Consider the following 26,931-nt stretch of genomic DNA (forward strand, 5'->3'; position numbering starts at 1 on the left):
CTGATTTAGAGTGTTCAATTAACCTAGCCGGAGAAAACCTTGTACAAAAATATTTAATTGTAATTTAGTCAACAGTTAAACAGACATTCTAAAAGGTACACTAACATCACGTATTACGTAATTTGTGTCCTCCTGGTCTACTCCTTACGTTGTTGTATGTGATATATGATATCCATTACTTAACAAGTGCCGAGTTACAATGTATATGTAAAAAGTGCACAGTGGCACTTCTCGGAGCCACATGCTTGTGGCGTGGACAAACACAGCTCATAGACATTAAATCTACAGATACACAGAATCAGTGCGTTCCCAATAGCACTTACTAAAAACACTTGAAAACTGTTTAATTCTAGCATCAACGCAAAATTTTGGGCAACACACTTCCAATGCACTATTGTGGGACCTTAGAGACTTATTTAAATTTGTTAAAACTCTATAATATGGGACTTTTAAGTACAACATTCTGTGTGACCAGACAGTTTTTTGTTGGTTTAGGTTGTGTAATCATCTCCATATGCGCGATCCCAGGGACAACTGAGCTGATTGAGATTTATAAGGTATGAAGACAAAACTAGTGAGGAGAACTGCATGTTGGAGGAGGATTCAGTCGAACAGGAGAGGTTGGCGGTGTTTGGACGATGAGTGACGGAGAATGCGAGATGGGGATTCAGGCGGGGGGGAGGAGGCAACCATGATGCACTGTAAAGAGGGGGCGGGCAGAGAGAGCAAGAGTGAGTTTATGGAGGAATTTGTGAACGGGAGTTGGGACGGACTGATTGCACCATAGCACGCTCCCGGTGACAGAAGGTGAGAGGGTCTGAAGTGGACTCTGACAGCATCATCACTGGTCACTGAATTCTACTCAGTTTGAAGGGAGAGCAGAGGAAGGCTTGACCAGGCAGGTAAGTTACCACAAATATTGTAACAGGATTAAAGTGGTGATGTCATAGTCTGTCAAAGCTAGAAATCCTAATGCTTGTGTGAAAGTTTTTGTGTTTGATTTCTTAATAATAGAACCTCATCAGTCAATGGATGAGAACTTACTTTGTCAAATTTGAGACCGTTACCGGATAAACCTGTTTAACATGGAGTTTCCGCCTCAAGGTGTCCATCTCAACTGTGCCCATGTTGTTGACAAGTCAAATAATAGAGAAAGAAAAGTAAAGTGGCAACACGGGTCTTAGATATCCAGTTTATTAGGGTGTGACAAGGCAAATGGGCACGTCCAGGCACGCTCAGCATTGCTCTGTATTACAGGCAACAAAACACACACACAGTGGAGGATCACAAAGCATGGAAGTATGCAGGTGCGTGCTTTTGAAGGATAAACTGCAGCTGAGCTCTTGGGTCCTAGTCTAGTTCTTCGTGTGAATGTAGGCTGCGTGGAGCTGTTATGACCTACTGAGGAAGACTTAAAATAACTGTCCCAAATAGAGCATGAGTGAAGACAGTCACGTGCAGATATGTGACTTTCATCCTTGTAGAACAGCCATCAAAGTAGCATCCAGATGTTCTTACTCCTGCAAATATGAGTGAAGGTATACACTTTGCATAAAAGCCTGAGGCCTCCTGTAATGAACCATTAAAAGGTCAAACAGCTTCTTACTTTTTAATTATAGCCCGAGGTTTATATTCCTAGGTGCTTTCCAAAAAATACTAATCTCGACCTCCCCCTAAAAGTGAGCTCATTGTACGTCCTCTTACTCCTACATCCCCACAGCCTGAGCAGATTACGAGGTGGGAGGATGGTTATGCTCCAGAATGACAACCTTATCACTCGCTCCTCAGCTTGCTGGGTCATTCGACCTCTGTGCCAGGAAAGGCCTGATTCTTCTCTACCTCGCTGTATAAAGCTTCAAACAAACAGACGGGCTGTGTGCGGTGTGTATGTGTGTGGGGGGGAGGGGTGGACAATATGCCGATTTTTGTTAGAAAAACATCATCTGTAATTTGTGCCTCAAAGGGACAATCATGCAAAGACAGTCTGTAATTAGCAAACAATGCAAAAGGTGGGTAAAAAGGATATGTGATGGACAATAAATGTTCAAAAATATATGCATAGCGATACTCTTTGACTTGATGTGAGTTAAATATTTTATGTCAACGCACAACCAAATTCAGCAGAGGCCATTTATAACTCTTTTTCGACAAATTCTATACATGCACTGGCCACTTGCCCAATCTAATGCAAGGGTGTCCAGTCTTACTATTTTATACTATTTTTCAGCAATTTTAAATCTCAAGAGGTCCCACAAGAGTCTATTGGAAGTGTGTTGCCCAACATTTATACTTGGTGCTGGAATTTAGACTGTATAAAAGTATTTTTAGTCATGTCTACTGATAACACACTTTGTGTGTCTCTAGGTTTAATGCTACTGATCTGTGTTTGCCCACACCTGTCTCTGACAGAGAGTGTGGCTCCAAGAAGCGCTATTGTGCACTTTATCCACTTTTTACATATACAGTCATCCCTCATTTGTCGTGGTTAATTGGTTCCAGACCCGACCACGATAAGTGAACTTCCCTGAAGTAGGATATGAAGTAGGGATATTGATAAAAGGAAGATTTTTGTCATTCGAGCATAGAAAACCTGTTTCTGACCTTCTAAGTATGGGTTTTGCTATTATTAGAGCCCTGTAGACATGAACTAACACCCCTATAGTCACCTTTATACCTCTATTACCCAATATAGTAGAAATATTAATAGAAAATAAACCATCTTAGACAGAAATAACATAAGATAGTCTTATACGTTAGCACTGACAGCGTACTTACTACAACTTGCCTGTTGTGTCATGAGTTATTTCATGAATTGTGTTCCTCACCTTCTGTATTCAAATGCTTGCACTTGCAACTTTCTTTGGCTCCATTTTGGGTAACTGAGGTGAGAAACACTATTGAATTCATAAAACAACTCATGGCAAAATAGGAAGGCGATGTAGAAGAGGAAGGTGCTGATCTCGCAACCACATAGTGTCTTTGGGAACAGTCACGTCTTCAATGAAGGTAAAAGTAACCTTAAATGTTCATTTACCCCTTTCATTCATCATTTGTATGTATTTATATGCATTTGGAATTGTTTTCTGCGTGTAAAACTATAACTGTAAAACTATAAAAACTTGTTTTTGGCTTTCTGGAAGAGATTAATTGGATTTACATGATTTCTTATGGGAAAAATGTATTCAGTTTGCACCCGTTTCGGTTAAAGCCGGACCTTCTGGAACAAATTAATGACGCTAACCAAGGGTCCATTGTTACATTTTAAAAAACGGTAACTCTTCACAATAAGGTCCACAAAATTACAGTATGTGTGAGGAACAAACCTACCTAACCCTAACCACTACTAATTAGTTCTTCATTAGTTCCTCAGTAACTACTCTACTAATTAGTTCCTCATTAGTTTTTCATTTGTTCCTCAGTCACTACTCTAAATGTATATGCCTTAGTCATTAGTTCCTCATTAGTTCTTCATTAGCTTTTCATTAGTTCCTCAGTAATTACTGTATTTATGTGTTCATATTGTATAGTGTGATCAAAAAAACAAGATGCCGGCTGCAAATGGCCCCTGTGCCAGACGTTGGACAGCCTCGAACACCCTTGAACATATCATGATGTCTTTAGATTGTGGAAGCGTGTTGCTGGGAGTGCTTCCAGATTCACAGCATGCTTGTGGCACTTGTTTTGTAAAGGTTGCTAAACCTGATGCGGCCCATCCTCACCCAGACTCTACCTCCAGTGGCCCCTAGTTGAGTTGAGTTTGAGACCCCTGACAAAGTGTTATGTATAGATTAAAGGATATGAGTGGATGCGCCTACATAAAGACTCCTAAAAGGGCATTTTAATTATTTCATTGTGGTAGGGTTAATTTAGCTTTAAAAGCCCATGTTTAGGCTCCATTGAAGATACATTTAGCGCTGTATTTCATATGACATGCTTATGCAAATGCCTGTATTAGACCATTAGTTTTTAAGCATTCACACCAACCCAGTCAGCAGTGCAGACACGTTCATATTTGAGGCGCTTGATTGTTTGGTTGACCTGCTGTCTCATTTGGATGCCTCATCTGAAGGCAATCTCATTTCACAAGGGGGGATGTGTCATCAAAAGCTGGCCTGGTATCAAAGAGGAGGCTAACAATAAGTTCAGATTATGTGATAACCGTTTTATTAAACTAGAACAACCATCCTCTGCATCCCAAGGCCTTTTTGCAGACAAGACTGTGTAGGAGAATGCAACAATCATCAGCGTATTATTCAGTGTTACACGCTCACACTATAAATCTTTCTCATAGGCACTCAGCGCCTGTCTTTCCCTTTCAGTCCGAGCCTGGTGCTCCAACCTGTCACAGTGGGGCCCATAATGACTATTTGCTATTCTGCTCTTCATCGCTGAAGCCCTATTCATGTTCAATCTCCTTTACAATGCACTAAAAGGATTAGCCAATTAGACGCTATTTTGGTGTCACTGTGAGTGGACAAGAGTGTATGCGTGTGTGCGCATGAGTGGTCAGTGTCAGTGTTAGCAGTGACAGTGGAAGATAGATGACTGTCTGTACCCCACACTTCATTCCCATTTGATTTGCTGCTGGAGGCCACATTAGTCATCCCCCACAAGTCTGCCACAGAGCAGGACATTTGTGTGTGCGTGTGCGTGTGTGTGAGAGCGAGACTGGCCATTCTGACAGGCCACAGTGGATGACAGAGAAAGTGATAGAGTATTACATCTCAATAATTCAACCTATCATTGCAAGCTCCTGCTTCCTCCTCCTCCTCCTCCTCTTTCTCTTGCTCCTGCTTTAATTTGTGAGTTTAATTTCCCCCATGTCATGACTGAGATAAGGGGAAGTGCCTGCTTCATTACACGGGAGTCATCATCACTTACTTTGCGTGAAACACAGATTGATTCTACTTATCTAATGTGTTACATAACACTGGCAGCAATACGTCCAGCATTTTTTACATTGAGCCAATCCAACATAACAGTGAGCACAGCGACTATAGATTCATACGTACTTAATACCCACTTTCATTTGAAGGGGGAAATGTGCTTAGAAATTCAGGACCAGACTTTGATGGGTGACGTTGAAGGTATTGTTTAACAGGAATATGAAGTTTTTGGTTGTTTTTTTTTTGCCTTGTAACCCTACACAGGGAAGGGAACAATATTTGGTAACTTCAACTTGCGTCAGTATGGATGCCACACTCCACCCCACACCTACTGTAAGGTAATGTAAACCTCATTTATTCTAACCAATTAGTAGGGAAATCTCAAGATATTAAAAAATGTAAATTAAAAAAGTATAATGGAAGAAAAGTGGTGTATATTATACTAGTATATTCTAAAAATAATAATGATCATAATAATCATAATAATAATAAAAAAACTTGATATAAAAAATTCTTACTACTTCAGGAAATCTTGTGAGAAAGCAAGACCAGCAAAGTTTTATGAATTATTCTTGTAATTTTTTAGATTTTCGTATCTCCGTTAGAACATCACTGTGTGGAGTTTGGATGTTCTCCCCATGCGTGCGTGGGTTCTCTTCGGGTACTCTGGCTTCCTCCCACATTCCAAAAATAAGCATGCTAGGTTAATTAAGACTGTAAATTGTCCATATGCGTGAATGTGAGTGTGAATGGTTGTTTGTCTATAAGTGCTCTGCGATTGGCTGGCAACTATAGTGCAGAGTGTACCCCCCGCTTCTTGCCCGATGGATGGATGGGTAACCTTTTGACTGGTACTGTGTATACTGTATGTGATATTGTAATGTGCTAAAATATGTTTCAAAAACAAAAGTGGTGTAGTAATGAATACTGTAGCGAGGGAACAGATCCCAGATTGGGAGCAGTACTGGACAGCTCCGGTGGCCATTAATCCATCAATTTTCGATGCCGTTTATCCTAATTATGGTGATAGAGCCTGGAGCCTATCCCAGCTGACTTCGGGCGAGAGGCGGGGTACACCCTGGACGCTCCTGTGGCCAGTGGGAATCAAATCTGCACCGACTGTCCAAAAGGCAGCAGCATGTAACACTACACTACCAGAGCTCTTATATCATAGAATACTGGGATTAATTGGACTTTACTATATGACATGCATTAGTTACTCAGATTGTACATCTCTTTGTGATAGACGATTCGATACGCATCTATATACACAGTTTACGAGACAATTCTCGACATATTTTAAAAACTGTACGATTCAATACAATTTGATACAGTGTATGACCGATACGATTCAATTCCATATGATTCTACGGTTATCATTTGTTGATGTAGAAAATAATGTCACATTATAAAATGAACAAGCCAATTCTATAAAAGTGACATTCTTAGTATTTTCAAAACACTGCTACTACTGTATTTACTTCCATTGTCGTCTTCAGTCATGGCAAGCTATGGAGCATGCGCGACAGTCTTTTTACCGGCAGCACAGGCTCTTGCGTTGTATTAGAGATGCACTGTCAACCGACTGCTTGCCTTGCAATACCCGGTGAATGTCTCCACAATCGATTAATCTAAGGATTTATGGCTGATTCTTATCGATCCAGGAGGCTGCTACCAACGCAGCTGTATCCCTTGCTGTTCAGACCGGATATCAGGTCACATCGGTTTATCGTTCACAACCCTAACACATATTAATCAGGACCAAAGAGAATGGAAGTGTCACGGCGTGGTGGTGTGCTAGCGATGACCTCAGGATGCAGAGACGGGACCCAAGTGAAAGTAGAAAGTCTTTAATGTAACTCCCAACAGCAAAACAGAAAGCAGGGAAGCTTGCAGAAGGCACGTAACGAGATGCAGGCGGGCAACAGACAAGTGGCAAGCAAAAATGAACATCCAGCTAGCATGCCGAGGGGGGGGGTCCATATTAAAAACTGTTGGATTAGATTGAGGAAAAGGCTTCTTGAGACGTCATCTGTACTTCTGTGTAGAAGGTGTCGGACGTTTCGCTCCTCATCCGAAGAGCTTCGTCAGCAAACGAAGCTCTTCGGATGAGGAGCGAAACGTCCGACACCTTCTACACAGAAGTACAGATGACGTCTCAAGAAGCCTTTTCCTCGATGGACAACTCCTGTACGACTGAGAGCCTACACAGACGTGTTGGATTAGATTGTTCATCATCATCATCAGATGAATGCCAGTCCATCATAAAAAAAAATCTGATAGTCAACCCTCCTTTATCGCGGTTAATTGACTACGATAAGCGTACTTCCTGGTGGCTGTTGTCTCATCAAGGTAACGGCACTGACACCTTGAGACCAGTGTAGAATACTAATCCGCTGTTTATGGTTAAAGAGAAACTCACGATGCACTTCAATTGCTTCATTAACAAGCAGAGAACATATGCAGTGAACATTCACACAGGAGCTGCTGTCGGGCACTCTCTACACTGCTAACCTGCTGCTAGCACTCAGCTAACCAGTCAACTCTAGCCAGCTGACGTCACACACGTCACTTCCCAGGCCCCGCTTCTTAAAGGCACACACAAGTCACAGGTCCTGTATTACACTTCATATAATGTCTTTTAAATGCCTTATGTTTGTATTTTTGTTCATTTAGCCATTTTTATACTTAAAAATGTTTAATTTAGGCATGAATACATAAAATTGGCTTAAATATGCTTTTTTTTTTTACTAATAATGGACCATATTCAACCACAAAACAGCAATCCTTTATTAATTCATTAATTTTTGAAAAACCACAATAGAGTGAGGGCGTGAAGTTGGGACGACTGTATATAATAAAAGAAAATGGACAAACCCACTCTAATGAAAAACTAATTCAAATAAAGCTTAAGATCTCCTGACCTAAAGAACAATGCCAAGAGTGACCTAAAAAAACACAGACACAGTGAACCAGATAGATTATAGATGCATCTGTTCAAAATTACCATAGAGACAGTGAGAATGAAAGCGGTGCCATCTGGCAGTGTGGCTGTACAGTGGAAAGTTTCATGGTTATTGTGGTGAGAGAGGCAGGTATAAATCTAACAGCATGCTAGCACAATGCTGCCTTCCACCGGCTGTGCTAAAAAGGATTGGCTATGCTCTGGCACTGTGGGTGTAAATGTATAGGAGGGAGTTGGGGGGGGGGTTGTATTGTGAGCTGGCTGGCCTTGCTCGGTCTTTGTGTCATGCAGGTCAGCTGGTGCTCAAAAGCTAGGATGACACCCCCAACACACATATACATAGAGCCCCCTGCTTCAGCACAGACATGACAAAGAACGCAAACGCTTCAGTGCAGATAAAAGAACACAGGTATGCCTCACACACACACACACACACACACTCCCTCGCTCTTAAATCATGCTGACTGTTCAATGAAATATTAAACATTCCTCACTTGAATAGTCATAAAAGTGAAATGAAACCATCACTCCAAGGAAAGTGAACAGAAACATAAAATTGGACCCCCAGCTGCATCATCTGAATGATATAATATCAATGGGCTCCAATACAAGAATATAGAAAATGTTCACACAATAAATAATGGAAATAGAAATAATCCGTTCCAGGGTCAAACTATTGCCATTATACTGTATAAATGTTTTAAGTCATTCATTCTAAAGTGTCATACAAGTATAGAAAGGCATTAACCACTCTTAAAAACAAAAAAACAATCAAAGAAGTGACTTAAAATGAAATACAAATGGCAAATGCACCTTATGCATTTCATTTTGAATATCCTCTTTGTCACATAAGTGTAAAAAGAAGTCACTGGGTCAAGCACCGCGGCTTTGACAACATGCACAGTCAATCTGGTCAAAAGTACTGGGACATCACTGCAGTCTTTGAAGTGTACTTGCTTCACACCTGATAATAGAGGCTGATCCTCTAGTAATTAGCAGACATGTAGTAAAATACCAAATAAAAAGCAAAATACTGTATTGTAGAAAAGGTCATTCCCTTATTTGAACCAAGCTCTGAAAAATCACACCAGCTGTAAAGAGACTTATTTCAAGAGTTCAAGACAGCTTTTAAAAAATGTTCTTTCCGCATAGCATGATGTCACAAAATGGTCTCGCTATTGATTTTGTGTGTGTATGACCATGACAATGAATCTGCAGATGTGTTGCAAAGCTGTCTCCTTTCTTCACATTAAAGAGAAAATATAAGCCCACTTGTGACATCTATGGCCTGGTAGATTTACGTCTGATTTGTCCGCTAGTGCTCCAGAAGCATAAAATACAACTCTTTGTTGTTTCGCTCATTTTGGAGCACAACATCTTGCATGTTTGTCCTGCGGGATGCTAACTGAACACTCGTCTGCTGAGCTATTGGACTGTTTGAATATGCGTGACGACAAGGTGGTAAATCACGGTCAAAACTCTCCGGCCCTTCTCATGATGAGGACGAGTCATTTGTTTAACACTCAAATATGGTCCAGGGCTGTTTGGGGGAGAATACATCAACAGGAGTGCAACACAAAGAGCGGCACACTTCAACAAAGAGTGAGGAGAAGCGCCTTTTTTTTTTTTTTATAAAGGTTTGTTTGCTCAGTGTGGGTGCAGGGCAGGCACAGAGTGGGATGGCAGGGAGGGGTGGTTATCACACATTAGAAGCAGGAGGTGTCTGGGTGACAGTGGGGAGAGGGGGGGGGGGGGGGGGTCTTTTGTGAAGGCCGGGAGTTAATCACTTGAGCGGCACACGTCGATTTTGAGGGTGCACATGTTGTACACCCCCGAGGGGCCAGGGGGGTAGGGGCAAAACAAACACACACACACACACAACTGAATTTACATGTCAGTTATAATGCTAAGATGACCCCACCCCTTTCACTCCACAGTTACCAGACTCTCTCAGCTCTGTTGGTTCATTCAAGAGCATAAACACATACACGTGTGTGCATATGCGTGCTGGGCTTCCCTATGCAGGACTGGACAGTTCACTCTTGTCAGGCCTGGATGCTTAGTGTAAGCGAGCAGTAAGTAAAAGCTATTGTTTCACTGTGTCTATGTGTGAGTGGTGTGACAATGAGAGTGAAAGCTGTACATAATACTGTAGTACCCGACAAGGACTGTTTGCTATACTTATTTGTGTGCTTTATTTATGGATTAGAAGGCTTTGATGCAATTCAGGATTATCCATCTTTCATTTTCACCTTCAGAAGTACAAGACTTTTGTTCCCTTCTAATTACTTTCAGTGTAAATGTTTCTCTGCCTGTTTATGGTGTATTATTGTTCTCCTCATTACATTTCATTGAGACGTTTTGCATCGACTGCTTATCATTTTTGTTTTCTGGGCTAGAGAAAATTGATCAACACTCCCTTTGCTATTCAGCCTTTCCCTCCTCCAAATAAACAAGCCACTGACAGCCCGGATAGAACACCGGCCATAACATTAGGCACACCTGTCAAATAAGATTCAATACAAAAAAATCATTTTGCCTTGTATTGACGTGAATAATAACATAATCAGTGTTTGTTTATATTTGGGTCAACATGGCAATTTAACATGATAATGAACACGGTAATAATAATAGAAAAAAAAATATTTTGATTATTTGGCCCCTTTTGGGGCACTCAAGAACACAGTCCAAAGCAGAAAAACATAATAAATAAATATATAAAAATATTGCAAAATATTTGTTGAAGCAGGTCAAATGTTTTGCTATTTGTCTTCCTTTTTTCCTTTTCTGTGATGTCTTTATTTTGTTGTTCTGTCACAGTTGCTGCCATTATTACAATAGTTATATCTATAAACCTAATTAAGTGTATAGCTGTGAGCTCAGATGGTCAATATTTTTATTATGTTTTATTTGTACTTTTGTTCACAGAAATGTCCTTCTTGGTTTCACATTTCCTTATAATACATGCTTATTATTAGTGTAATAAGCATTATTATTACATGGACCTTTTAATAAGGTCCATGTATGTTTAAAATGCACATTTGCTAAATATTTTTTTGAAGCTCAGTAAATATTAGGGAAATAAGCCTGGACACCATTTATATTGCTGCAATTTATTTTTTATTTTTATTTTTTTACTTACTTGTATTATGTTAACTTACTGATTTCATCATACATTGTTTTTACATTGGTATACTTTAAACATTTCATTGCATGTTATAGGACGTATATGTGAGTGTTAAAAAACAATAGAAATAGAAAACAGCAGTTCAGCACAACTAAAAACAACAAACAGTGTTTGATTTGAAACATTAATTCATGAATACATGACTCCTTCTTTCTCATATGTTTATTTATCATAGCTGAGCCATATTGTCCTTGTAAAAGCAGCATTCTTGTGTTGGATGTCATTACCTTGTGCAAGTACATACCTAATGTTGAGAGTGAGTGCAGTTTACTCATCTAACCATGTTGCCAGTAAATCCTAAACGACCCTTTAGACAAATGTAATGTGATAAACTGCACTTTAGTCCATGTCTTTGTTGCTGTGCTCATTATAAAGTGCTGAGGGGCTGAGGACCAGCTGGTTAAGGGGGTGCCCCGTGAGCCTGATAGCCACCAGTCACCACTGTGGGTCAGTTCCTGTCACACTACACAACATCTGGGGCCTCTTTGTCTTTTAAATGGAGGCGGGAGCTGTGGCTACAGAGCATCACTTGTATTCTTATGAAAATATTCATTGCGAAATACAAATAAGAACATCACTAATACATGCACCATTTTTTTGCAAATGGTCAGCAAGCATCCTAATTTGAATACCCAAAGGTCTTTTGAGTCAAATCCAACGGTTAAGCCGTAAATCTAGACACACAAAGCCAGGCATTGAGCCAAAATAGTCTTTTTATTCCACTTTGTTTACTTAGCAAACGGGAAAGCACCTGCTCCAGACTTGAATGATGGAGCACTTGAATAAATAAAGGCTTTAAAGGCAGTACTGGCATGACTTTTATAAGGGGGAAATCATTTTACAACTTCAATGTGCTATCTTGCAGATGAAGCGAGCGACTCAAGTGAACTTCTCCTGAGGGGTCATGAGCTGAGTCACACCCTTTAACTTCTAAGTCATCACCCGTGCCCGCAGGAACATGGGGAGCGTGAGCAGCCTCATCACCAGCGACAGCCTAAACAGTAAACACTGCATGGCATCTGAGCTGAAGTTAAAAAACAGAACAAATCAGCACAGACGGAATGGAGGTTGTAGCCTTGATGCCTTACTAAAATGTAGCTTCACTCAGGGCTCCTCCTCACCCATCCACCACTCGAAAGGTCTGTCCTCCACGAGGTCGGGACGAAGCGAGGACTTTTTTTACATCAAGGTAGGCTCACAAGTTTTTTTTTTTAATGTTCATGATACTCCATCAAATAAAAATATAAAAATAGATTACATGTTGTGTGTGATCCACTTAAGGTAAGCCATAAACCAAGGCCAGTGCACCAGAAAGAAGGATCAATGGAAGACGGTGCACGGAACAAAGCAGGAAAATCTGATGAGCGACCAAAACTGATGCTTATGTCAGGCACTGACGGGGTAAGACATTTTCTTTACCACTTATTCAAGGTGGTGAGCTGGAACCTAAGACACACTACATGGAAGACTGGTCACTAGTCAATTACAGGACGTATAGACAAACAACCATTCATATACTCACACTGTCAGATAGGGAATCACTTAAAGGTCCCATATCATACTATTTTTCAATCATTTTGAATGCAGTCTTAGAGGTTTCAAAATGGTGAACTCAAAGTGCGTTGCCCAAAATCTTGTCTTAACACCTAAATGTAACCACCTCTGCACTTGTGCAACGTAGTAGATGTCATATACTGTATCACGTACAGAAACTTCACAGCAACGAGTGGGGAAGGACACACACATTAGCAACCAGTGGCGGGCAGTGCATTTGGTACCTGGGCCTTCAGTGGCGAGTTAACCGGCCATATTTTTCTCGACAGACACTGTGAGGGCCAGTGTTGAAAAAATAATACATATTGCCATATGTTGCCACTCACCCTGACTGAGATTCGAAACCCTGTCCCCAAGCACCGGCGTTGTTACCCGCTGGCCATTCAGCAGCTTACAAATACAACCGCTTAACAATATACAGAACAATAGATTTGGGGTTTAGACAGTTCAGATTCAACATTTACCTAAAAACATGACAAAAACAAACATTTAAAGTAAAATACATCTACTCACCAGGGATGCCAATTTCTCCTCCTCAGTCAGCCATTGTCGGTGTGACTTGGTTTGTCTAACAGTTCATTCAATCAATCAATCTGAGTACAGGAAAATGCATTGTTGTCAGCCCTGAGAGGCGAATCTGAAACCTGATTTGTTAAAGAAACAGCCCCATTACTAATAGCATGTATGTGACATGGGCCACCACTCATGATTCTGAAGGCCCTGGGCAGATTATATTGATATGCCAACACATAAAAGCTCAAATCTGATTGGACAAAGCAATTAACATACACATACTGTACACTACTGGAAGCAGCGCAGCCAAGAAACACAGTACTAAATGAAGATAAGACTGCTGGGAATAAATTAATAGAATTTATAGCGGGATTTGAGGTCAGCGCTTCTGATAGTGGCTAGACCAGCATAGAAGGATTTACTGACTATGACTGCACACCGCTGTTAGCAACATTAGCATACCTATGTCGGCTACAGTGCAAACATTACAGTCACATTGTAAAAGGCTATCATGCGAGATTAGCCTATTTGCTGACAAAAACAAAAGGATAAAACATGCAGCTACCACATCTGTAGCTGACTGGAGAATAGTTTATTTCAAGATGTGTGAAGCCTGCTTTTTTTTCTTCACAAATCAACCTGGTGTCTCAATAAAACCATTTTTACATATACTTTTTAAAATATAGTTGTCACTGTGTTTGAAATGATAGAGCAGTAGGCAGGGTCATTTATAGAGATACACAAGGTAATTCAAAGCGCTTTACAGAAAAGATCATTGAAATTATTCTAAAAACATTCCATAAAATCATTTCATACAACATTCAAGTAATAATAAATTAACAGCAAAGCACATAGTAAGAAGCAGCTCGCATGTATTGTTTGAAGAGTCTGTAATCTAAAATGTAAATGTTTCTTTCATTAAATTAATACTCATTACACTAAAGCCTCAATCGGACTCGGTCAGTGTATCAGAAAGTGTGATGTAAGAACATTGTGTGATAAATGAAACAAGTAGCCCTAACTGCGAGATAAAAGGGTAGTGGGCGCTGGCCGAGGGAAAATATAACAATAATTTTATTTTGATGAAGTGATGGCCAATTTTAAATTAGCAAACCGAGAACCAAGTTTATCTATAGTTCTAAATGTAATTCAAATGTTTTTACTCACTTTTTTCTCTCTCCTGCGAGGTTATGCTTTTTTTCCTACAGCATCTGCTACTATAGCATCTAGCATCTATCATCATCATCATCATCATCTGGCGACTTCTAGGACAGCCAATAGCTACTTTTCTTACGGAGGAGTTGGCAACAGTGGCTACACATGGCATTCAGTCCACACTTGCTTTAGCTTTGCAGCATTGATGTGGTACTTCCCGTTCGTTTCGCCATAACACGGGTTAGCAAGCAGCCTGAAACTCTCTTAACTCCACTGCCCCATTAGCTATACGCTAACCTGGAAAACGGCTGCATATACGTACTATGTAAAGCACTGTTAATGAATTGATTGGCTACGTAAGTAAAAATAAATCTTTATCATTAACTGGACAGTGTTCATCATTGTGTTATACGTTCTTACCGCTTGTTGTCGCCTGTCACTCACAGAGTTGCATTGCAAAATGGCACAGAATAAATTGTTATGTGTCTATTTTATTTAGAGTTCATGCTGGATTTTATTTAGTGTGTTGCATACATTTGCTGTGCGCTGAGAACTTAGAGGGAACGTTGCTTCCTGGTGCTCCGTTGTGCTCTATTAGTGAGTCCTACTACATGAGTGCACTCTAAAAAGCCCCCAGCCAACGTTCTGGCTAGAACTCTCACAGCAGATTCCAGCCAGTTTTGAACCTCTCCATCTTAATAATTACCCCCTTCCAAATGGATGACCTGCAAATGCCTTGATCTACTTAGGGAACCTATTTGAGTGTACCAGGAATAAGGAGGTAAAATGACCCTTTTTAAATGCTCTTTATATCTTGGGGAGGCCCCGGGCCAAGGTATAGGATACAGCCTTGAAAAGAGACAAGGCAGAGAATAGCAGATAGAGCTTGAGGGATAACGAAGGGAGAATTTTTTTTCCAACAATCGAAAAAGGCATACCATATCCCAGTCATGTAGTCGGCGAGGAGGAATGCTGAGTTCACAAGCATTCCCTCTTTACCTCAGCAGCACATTTTATTAATAACACTGTAAAGGGCTATTCATCTTCCCCGTGGCAGCACATGTGGGTAGGGAGGGTGTGGGTTACAGAAGGGAGGAGAAGGCGACAGAAAAGGAAAGCGAGGTACTGTATGGTACAACTTGTGTCCATCTTGGACAATATACTGTAGAGAGAGAGAATGTTTTCACTATATCATTAGCATGGGGGTACAGTAATAATGCAAAGAGGGAGTTTTGCATCAAAATACAGTGGAACGTTGTTGTGTAATGCTGGTGGAATGCCAACTTGTACTCATTTTAAAGCAAATGTCTCCATCCCATAGGAAATAATGTAAAGTAGCTTTGTTACAGAGTCAAACCATCATAAAACTGAATGATTAACTGTACAGATATTCATATTCCAGATATTCCCAGCTGACTGGTTGGATAAGAGGCAGGGTACACCATAGAATGGTCACTAGTCAAGTCACAGGACACATATAGACAGAGATGGGGTCTCCAGTTAACTCCTATTCATGCTTTGGGGATGTGGGAGGAAGCCGAAGTAGCCGGAGAAAACCCAAGTGGTGGAGAACATGCACACTCCCACATACTCTAAGGGAGCTTCAAACTCTCAATTTCCTAACTGTGAGGCCGACACGCTAACCACTCAGTCACCATGCGGCACTGCCGTGCATACCATTATACAGTAGTACCTCGCATAACGTAAACCTCCTTTTACGTAAATTCCACAGAACGTAAAGAAATTATGTAAAGTTTTTGCATCGTATTACGTAAGAACTTCTGTATAATGTAAAGCGTCAAGTCGGTGCAAGTTTTTTTTTTCAATCAACTTTATTAATGCCTTACAAATTACACTAAAGTCGGTGCAAGTTCAGACTAACAGCGTACACTTGGTGACGCCTTCTGACGCTTCACTCTCTCATTGGCTGATTTTCGGGGCACCGCCTATGCTCTCATCTCATTGGCTGATTATCGCGGCACCGTCTACACTCTCATCTCATTGGCTGACTTATATAGCGCGTACGTGAGTTTGTGTTATTGACAGGCTTCTCCCTTCAACCTCCCTTCCTCTTCGTAGTCACCCTGAAACTAACTTAAACAATTAAGTTAAGTTACAAATTAAAATTTTGCACACAGCATTATCGTGTAGTGCGTGTGCGTTTGTCTGCGAGACCAGCTGACTCTTACACTCTTTGAGTCGCGTTTCAACTCAGGCTAGTCCTCCTCCTCCTTCTCCTCCTCCTGCCTCCACTTGCGTGCTCCTGATCAAGACATCTCGTGAACGGTAAGATTGTTTTTGTTTTTCAGTTTAGGCTATTTACATGTATTTTATGCTTCGTATAACGTAAAAACCCTAAAACATAAAGGTTCTCGGAACGGATTATTTACGTTGTAGGGACGTCTACTGTATAAGGTTGTTAACTACTATACAGTATAACCAAATGAAATTAAAATTAAAGTAAAAATACTCAGCCTTTGAAGACTGATGAAGAGTGAACAGAAAGGTGTCTTAGAGTTACTGGAATTAATAACTGGTCTTTATGACAAAAAAGACAGATTTAGGAGCTCACTAAGCTGAAGTCTTATAAAATATTGTATCGCGCCACACATAATGGCTCTTTAAATTCCAACTTCTTTTTTTGGAAATTTTGATTGAAGTCCAAATTGTACACCTTTTGAGGTGCTAGCCACTGGAGCTCCGTTGTGTTTTGATTGCTTCTGTCATTTACTTTTCTGTGTGGAGTTTGCATGTTCTCCCTGTGCTCACTGCATCACCAACTACTGGTCTGGCATGCATATTACAACGTTTTTAGTCTGTGCGAACAGAGTGCATTTAGCAGACTGTGTGGACTCCAGTCACAATTTTGATGACTTTGGGATCGACTTGACAATATCTTGACTTGCAATTTGGACTTTGATGTCAATGACCCAAGTCTTGACTCGGACTTTAGTCTGATGACTTGAAAATACTTTTCAGTGAGTGTCTTGTCTCCTTATCTTGAAAGTCTTCAGAAATTCCTTTGTTGTTGTACTGGTTTGCAATGACTAAATCCTGAATGCTAAGTCAGCACTTTTTCTGTGACTCTTGTCACAATGTTTTGTTTTTTTTTAAGTATTACAAATGCATTCATTGTATGTGTCATATTTAATAGATTGTTACATTGTTAAAAGGACATTTTATTTGGTAAACACTAAACAGTGCTTATGACTTGAAAGGATGACTTGGGACTTGACCAGTATTGTCTTAACTTGAGACTTGATTTGGACTTGCTCGTTTTTACATGAGACTTGACTCGAGACTTGGGGTTAGAGATTTGAGACTTTCTCCAACCTCTGGTATTTAGATGTCAAAGTGTGAGGCGGGCCACCACTGAGAGGCGGGAAAAGACCTCAGGAGTGGCACAGCAACTTGAGAAAGATGAAGAAAAACTTATTTCTAAAGCTTGCAAAGATAATTTTAATTATTTGCAACAGTTCCTGAAGTGAGAAAGTAAATAGACTCTGGTGAACTCGACTAAATATTCCATTGCGTTGCTGCACCACACCTTCCTGGGAAAACACGCATGGGAGTCCAAAGTGTGGCGCAGGAGCCATTTGTGGAACATGGGTCATTAAATACTAACACTTAAATACGAAATACTAATAAGTACTAAATAAATAATAAGTACAAATAAACATTTCAAAACGTACCTGCATTGTTTTGTGACTCAGTTAAATAAAAAAGTCTGTCCAGTCATATTTTTTCATTGTACCTTTTTTTAAAATTAATGTTAAAATATCTTCTTGTCTCATTCTCATGGCCCCAATCTTGTGCGTCATCTCGCCTCGTGAGTTGGGTGTCTCATGACACCCCCAATGTACTGGAATCACTATGAAAGTCAATCATTGAGATTTTCAAGTTTTGCAAAGTGACACATACTTTGCTCGGGGAGACACAAGATGACTTGCTTTTTGCAAGGCTCTCAGCTAAAAGGAGTTAGTGAATATAAAAAAGGGGGAAGAGGTGGCGAGCGTTTCTGACAATGTCGTGTCATTTCATTCTTGCAGACTACTGCTGAAAAGTCACTGGTCCGGTCCACCGCCTACAAGCCTTTAATACCTCGGACTATATCGTCCACAGAGGGACAGCACAACAGCCTAGACCACATCCTCATCCAACTGGATAAACCAAAGAGTCCAGACATCAGACACAAGCGAGACACCCCCTCTGGTACATATCCAAACTATAATGATAGACTTGTTCTCCAAATGCAATTATGTGGCTTGTATCTCAAATAACTCGTAAATGATTCACCCTCTCTTTTCTTTCAGGCACTCTGTCGGACTCTGGACATAACTCGATGTCAAGCCTCCCCACCCACAGCACCAGCGGCAGCCTAAGTGCTTCCACGGGTCCTGTCAGTCACAGCGATGGCTGCACCACTCCAGCCAACTGCCTCCACAAGGGAGCTCAACCCAATTTGTCCCCATGGGTGAACAGCAGTAGCCGAGACAGTGGCTATAGGGATGGTGGCTCCCCGCTGTCTTCAGATCAGTCTCATCGTCTCTCTGAGACTGTGGGAGGCATTCGGTCACCTCTGACAACAGACGAGTCACTAATTGAGACATTGGAACAAAGACTACTGGAGAGAGAGACTGAACTGCAGGACTTACAGGTATAACGTTGTTTTATGACCTACAGAAAGTCTTCATCGAGAGCTATGGTTCTTTACTTTTTACACCAAGTACCTCCTCAAAAATATTTTGCTTTGCAAGTACCACCATTTTTGCTGCCTCCACTTGCCATTATAGTTTAGGTTAGAAAATGTTGCCTGCACTCACAGTTAACTGGTTTGTATTTTCTCTGCTGAGTACCACTAAATGGAGCCAACGTACCATGAGTGGTCCTTGCACAACAGTTTGAAAAACAATAATCTAGCACTTTCAAAGATTTTAACAAAACATTTAGCACGCCCCCCCTCCCACACAACATTTTCAAACATTGCTCAGTCCAGTTCACCATGGAACGGTTTGGACCGGTAAGCCCAGATCAGGCTACCATTTGCAGCCAAGACAAGACATAGCATGATGAGATACACAAACACAAACAGCATACGTACATTTTTCACTGTATTTTTTAAAATTGCACTTTGTGTTTTCTTCCCATTTTCCCCATTCTTACAGTACATTATAACAGAAGTGACAATTCTTTGTTGACCAAACCAATCAACAGCAATGTCTTTAGCTCCACACAATATAAGCAAATATATGCAGTATATGTATATACACATTCACTGCGATTGGCTGGCGACCAGTCCAGGGTGTACCCAGCCTCTCGCCCGAAGTCAGCTGGGATAGGCCTCAGTGGGATAGGCTCCAGCATACCCCAGCGACCCTAATTAGGATTAGCGGCATAGAAAATGGATGGATGGGTATACACATTCATTATATTCATATACCCATTCCCTAGAATTGCAATTAGTATTCTGATTCTGTTCTGCTTGACTATATGCATGGGGTTTGCATTGTCCAACAGGTGTTATTTTACAGGTCATATTTTACTAAATGTTTTCAATTAAGGACAAAAGGTGTCCATTAATTATCAGTGTCGGCCCACTGTAAATATCCCCACTGAGATTTCGTCCCTTGACAACAACAGGTGAGCTATGAGGCGAAGGAAGTAGCCATCTGCCAGCTATTTGAGGACAGACAAAAGTATTGCAGTGACGAGATGGAAGAGTTAAATCAGCAATGCTCCAAAACATTACAGCAAGCTTCTCAGATGGCTGCAAAAAGCCAGCAGACATTGCAGTTGCAGGTCAGCCAGCTCCAGGTCAGCTCCACTTCCTCTTGCTTCACACTTCAATCCACTATGACTCATGTAATGAATCAAATAGTCTACATCCTGCAGATTTGATAAACATGGTTTATTTATTATACAGGCAGAAAACGAGAAGCTAAAGGAAGATCTCACAAAGCTGAGCAGAGAGAGGGATCTTGTCAAGCAAAGACTGAGGTCCTACGAGGAGGAGAGCGCACAACTTGCTCCAACACTCGAGGAAACTCAATGGGAGGTGAGTGGCATTTGTGACACCTCCTTTCTGCATACAGTACACTCTAAAGAGACATCCATCTTTGCTTTACTTATCTGCAGATTCCATCTGATCCTATGTGATGTTTGGTCACAAAACATTTGCTTTGCCTAAGGAGTTGTTGCCACAGACCGCTCATTTATATGGCAGCAGAGTTTTAGAGAGTAAAAACACACAACTTTGAAAAAGTGTCAGGCATGTTTGTAGAGTGTGTTGTGTTCAGCCTGATGTGTTGCACTTTCAAATAAATCTAATGCAGATACAGAGAGAATAGTAAGAATAGTCCAGTTTGAAAGTACTACACGGTCGTCCTCTCCTACTTTCTGTCCTTCCATGTTCCTGTCCTTAACAGCATACCTGCCATCACCTTCTCATCGCCTCTATTTCCTATTTCATTGACTACCACTCCCTCACTTCTGGAAATACGCCGCCTCAACCCATCCATCCGGCTCCAGAAATCTTCTTTCTCTTCTAAATGACAACCAACTTACACACGCACTAGCAGTGTTCATCATTACACCCCCAATTTCATTCTTCATCACCATAAGTGTGTCTGACACTCCTGACCTCCTCGACACTGTTTACATACCTTCAGGGTCACACCTACCCCATTTCTCTTCCCATCTACTCCATAGTTTAACAGCTTATACACTCCTCCAGTGCTTCTAGCTTTTCTGCCTTTCCATCTGGTCTTTTGGACACACCGTATATCAATTTGTTTTCTCTCCATCATGTAGGCTAGCTCCCTACCCTTTCCTCTCACTGTGCCAATGTTTAGAGTCCCTACGCTCACTGCTATGCTGCTGCCTTTCCTCATCGCTCTGTCTCTCCTAACACATCTTCGCCATCTCTGTCTTTGTTGTGAACCAACAGTAGCATAGTTTCCGCTGGCACACTGTTGGTTAACAATGCCAGCGGAGGTTGTTGTTAACCCGGACGGCAAACGATCCAGCATGGAAAGCTTTGTCGTGATTTGCATATTTGTTTGACAAAGTTTTACACCAAATGTCCTTCCTGATGCAACACTCATTTATCCGTGCACTACAAAGTACACTTGCATGTGACTTCTTTGTCGCTGGTACTACACAATATCTCATAAAAATGAGCAAACCCCTCACTTTTCATCAACCATTTTTCTTTCTTCTCAAAGGACAATAATAAAAAAAACTTGGATATAACTTAGAGTAGTCAATGTACAGCTTGTATAGCAGTCCTATATCATTTCAATTTTGTTTATTGAGAACATATACTGTCATAAAAAAATGCTTCTGTAATGTGAGGGGTGTACTCCCGTATTTACTTAATGTACAGTATCTCACCATTTCCTGTGACAGCCATCGCCAAATGGCACACCCCAGTCCGCATCCCTTACGGACCCATGACCAATTAAATGTGAATGGGAAATATAACAACATATAACCATGCTCACAGACCGATCGCAGCGGCAGTTTGCGGCCGTAATTACTTCAGTTATTACGGTTACGTGACAGCAAACGCGGTGACATCACTCAAAATGAGCCAGTGAAATCGTTTGTTTACTTGCCAAGCAAATGAAAACCATGGCTTGCTCAAAAGTAAGAACAATTGATTGAAAAAAAATATAAAAGTAAATGGACGGAATATATGTTAATTCTACCAGAATCCAGTGCCAAAACACTGTGACTCTATGAGAGTCATAGCACATTAATTTATAGCACAGCAACGTGCAAACGAGTGTCCACTAAGGATTTGGAGCAAAACAAAACATCTTTCACTGACGGGAGAGTTGTTTAGTGCTTCGGCTGCAGAGATCTTACTCAAAGGCAAACAAAAAGAGGAACTGGAGGAAAGAGGAAAGTGTGTTGTAGGGTGATGTGCAGGGTTTCATTACATTTGATATTCATATGAGCTGGTCTGTTTGACGCAATTAAAGGCAAAATAAGGTTTAGACCTTCGCTATGAAAAAAACTGCATAAACAAACCTTATCCAATTTTAATTGAAGATTCCTGTCCTACAGTATGGGATTCTTAGGAGACGTAGTTGTTGGATGGGAGCAGTGTACAGCACCAGCATAAATCAGCACATCTGCTCAAAAGGACACAAACATGGCTTACACGGAATTTATACTCTGCACCACTTTTCTTCATCTTACTGCGCTCATCAACGCTATTACCATAGCAGGGAACAAAATCAGCTACAAACTACTCAGTTGTGAAGGTGAACAGTGCAAAATAATTCCACATACAGAATATCAAATTGATGAGAATGGTTTTGGCATGAAATGTTCTAAGTGTTGTTCCCTTTGCATAGTAAGTGGTATCTACCATTGTTTTCCCAATAGGCAAATGGTATTTTTTTTTCCTGGATTTTCATCATTGGAGGAAGTGTAAAATTCCTCCAAAAATAACTCACTGTAAAATATATATAGTGATATCAAAATGAAGAGAATAGTCATAAACTGTGATTAGAAAACACAGAACATGTTAAGATTAAATATGTAAACAGCCCTCCCAGTAGAGTACAACACACACACACAACAGAAGACACAGTGATATTGATAAATCTTTGTGTCCTCGTGTAGGTGTGCCAGAAAGCAGGCGAGATCTCCTTGCTGAAGAAACAACTGAGAGACTGCCAGGAGGACGTCAGCCACAAGCTCAGTGAAATAGTCAGCCTGAGGGTACAGCTGAAGGAAATCACAGCAAAGACAGAGATGCTAGAGAAGGAGAACAAAGACCGCAGTGACAAGCTGCATACTCGCAGCGTCGAAGTCGAGGTTAGTCTCCTTTGAAATCCGATTACACACTCAAGTTCAAACAAATGTGAAGAAAATTCTTATTAATATAATACACCTAAGAAGATGAAAGTACTTAAAAAAAGATTTGAAAAAGATAATAAAAAAGATAATTACAGTTAGATGACCACGCAATGTGCTGCATACTCTAATGAGCTGATCCAATATAAGAGCTATTGCTATATTTGTTGAATGCAGACCTAGGACAGACTAGGTCTTTCAAACGCACAGAAAAAAGACATACAGTAAGTGTCCATGTCTCACATAATGATTGTGGAGGATGGGCAAAATTCCAGTTTTCCTATAAGGAAGTCCGGACGGATCTCATCCACCCCTGGAGCCCATCTAACTCCTGGGGTTAGAGCAGTGCTTCTCAAATAGTGGGGCGGGCCCCCCTGGGGAGGGCGCGGTGAACTTTCAGGGGGGACATGAGAGGCAGGGAGGACTTTCAATATTAGTGCAGACCTGCCAACATGTAGGAATTTGTCATACTCAGCATGCAATTTGACTTTTGAATACGCTGTGTGTGTCACTGCTATCCATTTTGTTGCATTTTGCTGGTTTCAGTCTCAATTTCAGTCTGTACAGTACAAATAGATAAATAATATTATCACTTTCTCAATAGTATTTCAAATCGGGGGGACGTGAAAACATTTCTTTCCCCCAGTGGGGGACAGAATAAAATAATTGAGAAATAATTGAGAATAATTGAGCACCACTGGGTTAGAGGAAGAACTACCGTAATTTCCGGACCATAGAACACACTGGCTGGACCTGTCTATAAGCCGCAGGTGTCCATGTCATAACACGGGATATTTAGTACACAGAAAGATGTTACACTAAAAGATATTTTTAGCTTTTGATTAAAAAATGCTTTTTTCCAAACAGTGCCGAACAGTGCGTGTAATACGGCTAATTAAACACTGCTGAACAGTGCGTGTAATATGACGAGTTAAACAGTACTGAACCGTGCGTGTAACAAGGCTAGTTAAACAGTAGCCTACCAGAAAAGTCATTCAGCATTGTCTACATCCTCCTCTTGGGAATTAAAACCACTGAAGTCGTCTTCTTCAGTGTCAGAATTGAACAGCCTCATAATTCCTTCGTCACACACTTTGTCAGTCTCTCTTTCTTTCGTTGTCGCTCTCAGTGTCACATTTGTCTCGAGGCAAATTAGCCCTTTAGCTTGATTTGGCCTCTTCATCACGCAGTGGTACAGCCTTTCGAAACCCGTTGGTGATAGTGGAATTTTTGACACACTATAAAGAAAGACACATTACAAACTTGCAGTCCTACCGCCACTCGATGTTCGCAGCATCAAATGTTAGCGCAGATGATGAGACATGAGATTATTTTTTTCAACATCTGTCGCAGTCCAAACTGAAGCTGGAGTAATTCTACACTTGATCAAACTTAGTTAAGATTTGTCTGCTCAAAACACGATCACTGCATAAGACTTCAAAATACGATATTAGTGTCCACTTCACTGGCCAATTCACTACTTCCTGAAGTTGCACTCTAAGCATCATGGGAACTGTATTTTTTTGGGAAATTTGTTGCATCGCTATATAAACCGCAGGGTTTAAAGCGTGAAGAAAATAGTAATGGCTTATACACCAGAAATTACGCTAATCGTTTGATGACTGTTCCCACATGCACAGTTAAACGAGTTGGTCATTTTTTGTACATTGTAAGAAAAACAAAAGCGCAGTTTTAAAAATGCAGACAGAGGATTTGCGTGTCTTGTGTTTCTTCTTTGTTCCACCTTTTGGACATGTTGCCATAGCAAAGGTAAATTCAGCTACCTATTTGTTACTACCATTTATTTGTTTAAATGGATGATGCAGCCGGCAATTATTTGAAGTATGGCGTCTATTAAAACTGACTACTCTACTATGAGGATATATGGTATTTTGCAACACGGGACTGCCTCATTAAGTTTGGGATGAGCGTTAATATCCACCTGTCCCAAGGCCAAATACAGTGAAGGCAAGCCAATTTTATTTATATAGCACACATTCACAACAGACTTTCTTATCTCAAGGCACTTTACACATAAAGCACACTCCTCATACAATGAAGAAAACTAAGTGAACACCACATGAGCAATCACTTTGGCAACGGAGGCAAGGAAAAACTTCCTCTAAAGAAGAAAACTTGAACAAAACTGAGACAAACACAGTGCACCAAGCAATACAGTATGCTGTTATTAAGTTTGATTTTTGTTTATTTTAAATTTAGGTTTGCCAAAATGAACTTCACCGAAAGAAGAATGAAGCAGACCTGCTAAGAGATAAAGTGGGCAAACTGGAGAAGAATATCGAGGGAATGAAGCAAGACCTCACTCTGGCCAAAGACCAGGAGCTGCATCAACAAACTTCACAGCTTGAGCCTAACGGGCATCCGCAGGCCATGGAAAGAGTCACACCTATCCAGAACCAAACAGACAAGCCTGAGGGACAAGTCTCCATAGAATTTCTCCAAAAAGAAGTGGAGAGACTGAGGCAACAACTCAGTGATCAGAAGAGGGCTCAAGAAACGCTTGTGACCAGCTTTGACCAAGAGAGGCACACATGGAACAAGGAGAAGGACAAGGTTATCAAGTACCAGAAGCAGCTGCAGATCAACTACCTGCAAATGCATAAGAAGAATCAGGACCTGGAAAGGGTCCTAAAGGAGCTGACTGCTGAGCTGGACGCCAGGGCAGAGCTGGGCTTGGACCTCCACTACAGCTCCGGGTTACAGACCTACGATGATGTCATCGCCACTGAGATATGATGGCGTGCACACACATGCACTTGACTCCTTTTTTCACTGCTATTTGACACAAAGGTCTTCTCACAGCTTCCACTGGAGGTCATTGCCAATAGTAATTACTGTTATTGTAGCACTGAAACATTCAATTACGGTAGCTCATATTCTGACGTTTAGAAAAAAATGAATAAAATATATTTTGTGCTGTAAACTATTAATTTATTGAAGGTTAGGGTCTCTTTTTTATTCATTTTGTTTGTACTACATAGCCTAGCAGGATCCGTCGTCATTAAAATAATGTACGATTCTGAATATTTCATTTTTATCTGGAACACAAAAATAAAATGAATAAATTGTAATAATTACAATTGCAGTAAACTGTCATTGAATTTCAGTAAAATATGGTTTGCTGAACTTGTATGTTATTTTTATATCTTAAAGCTGTTTTAATCTACACTGGAGGATTCAGAAACAGTACACAATTAAGAAGTATTCTTAATGCTGATTCATATTGTGATCCCTGTGTGTGTGAATGTGTGCGTGTGTGTGTGTTTTGGAGGGGGAGCGGGAGAGATTAATGGGCTCCAGAGAGAATAGAATGAAATAAATTCTAGAGATATTGTGGAGAAGAAATTGAAAAAGTGTAATCTCACCCTGCATCTCTATTCTCTTCAATGGTCGCTATACATCCAACTTTTTTTAACTTAGTTGGAAGTATTCCATTTGGATCCTTCCTCAAAGCTCCAACCATAAAAAGCACTGTGCTGGTTTATCATCTTTTTTTACAAAGGTTACTTGAGATCGTTCATCTATCCAACAAGGAGATGATGGTCAAAAAACTCAGTTGAATCTGCTGCTACAATGGTGGTGCAATAAAACATATTGGGAGCAGCAGAAAAACAAATCTGGCATCGTATGTTTGCCAAACATTTGTTCAATCTGCCACTGACATTGGCACATTACGAAGTTCTCTTTATGGATTTTTTTTTAGCCAGAAGAAGACAAACATTGTTTGAATAAATCCAAACGTGTTTACGCAGGATAATTAGAGCATGTAGGATAACAAAGCT

The 26,931-nt window shown here is 40.6% G+C and overlaps 1 protein-coding gene across 6 annotated transcripts; it reads left to right on the top strand.

Moving 5' to 3' along the window:
• The first annotated feature begins 737 nt into the window (after positions 1-737).
• Positions 738-26,550, top strand: LOC129180136 (leucine zipper putative tumor suppressor 1-like). 6 transcript variants are annotated; one of them, XM_054774264.1, is made up of 11 exons: positions 738-902; positions 9,789-9,926; positions 11,904-12,039; positions 12,147-12,227; positions 12,320-12,439; positions 18,310-18,472; positions 18,574-18,917; positions 19,901-20,074; positions 20,184-20,315; positions 22,895-23,089; positions 25,349-26,440. In XM_054774264.1, exons 5-11 carry the CDS (start codon positions 12,362-12,364, stop codon positions 25,883-25,885), a joined length of 1,623 nt encoding a protein of 540 aa, XP_054630239.1. In that variant the 5' UTR covers positions 738-902; positions 9,789-9,926; positions 11,904-12,039; positions 12,147-12,227; positions 12,320-12,361; the 3' UTR covers positions 25,886-26,440. The 6 variants fall into 6 exon arrangements, with proteins under 6 accessions (XP_054630239.1, XP_054630235.1, XP_054630234.1 ...); XM_054774260.1 differs by having other exon boundaries at positions 11,904-12,227; positions 25,349-26,443; XM_054774261.1 differs by lacking the exon at positions 738-902 and adding an exon at positions 7,122-8,260 and having other exon boundaries at positions 11,904-12,227; positions 25,349-26,443.
• The last annotated feature ends 381 nt before the right edge of the window (positions 26,551-26,931 follow it).

Source organism: Dunckerocampus dactyliophorus, chromosome 4 (genome assembly GCF_027744805.1).
Source record: "Dunckerocampus dactyliophorus isolate RoL2022-P2 chromosome 4, RoL_Ddac_1.1, whole genome shotgun sequence".
NCBI classification, from domain to species: Eukaryota; Metazoa; Chordata; class Actinopteri; order Syngnathiformes; family Syngnathidae; genus Dunckerocampus; species Dunckerocampus dactyliophorus.

Coding starts and splice junctions, on each gene's coding strand:
- LOC129180136 (XM_054774260.1), top strand. CDS start 11,997: ATGGGGAGCGTGAGCAGCCTCATCACCAGCGACAGCCTAAACAGTAAA. Junction 12,440..18,309: donor TTATGTCAGGCACTGACGGG/GTAAGACATTTT, acceptor TCATTCTTGCAG/ACTACTGCTGAAAAGTCACT. Junction 18,918..19,900: donor CTGAACTGCAGGACTTACAG/GTATAACGTTGT, acceptor TGACAACAACAG/GTGAGCTATGAGGCGAAGGA.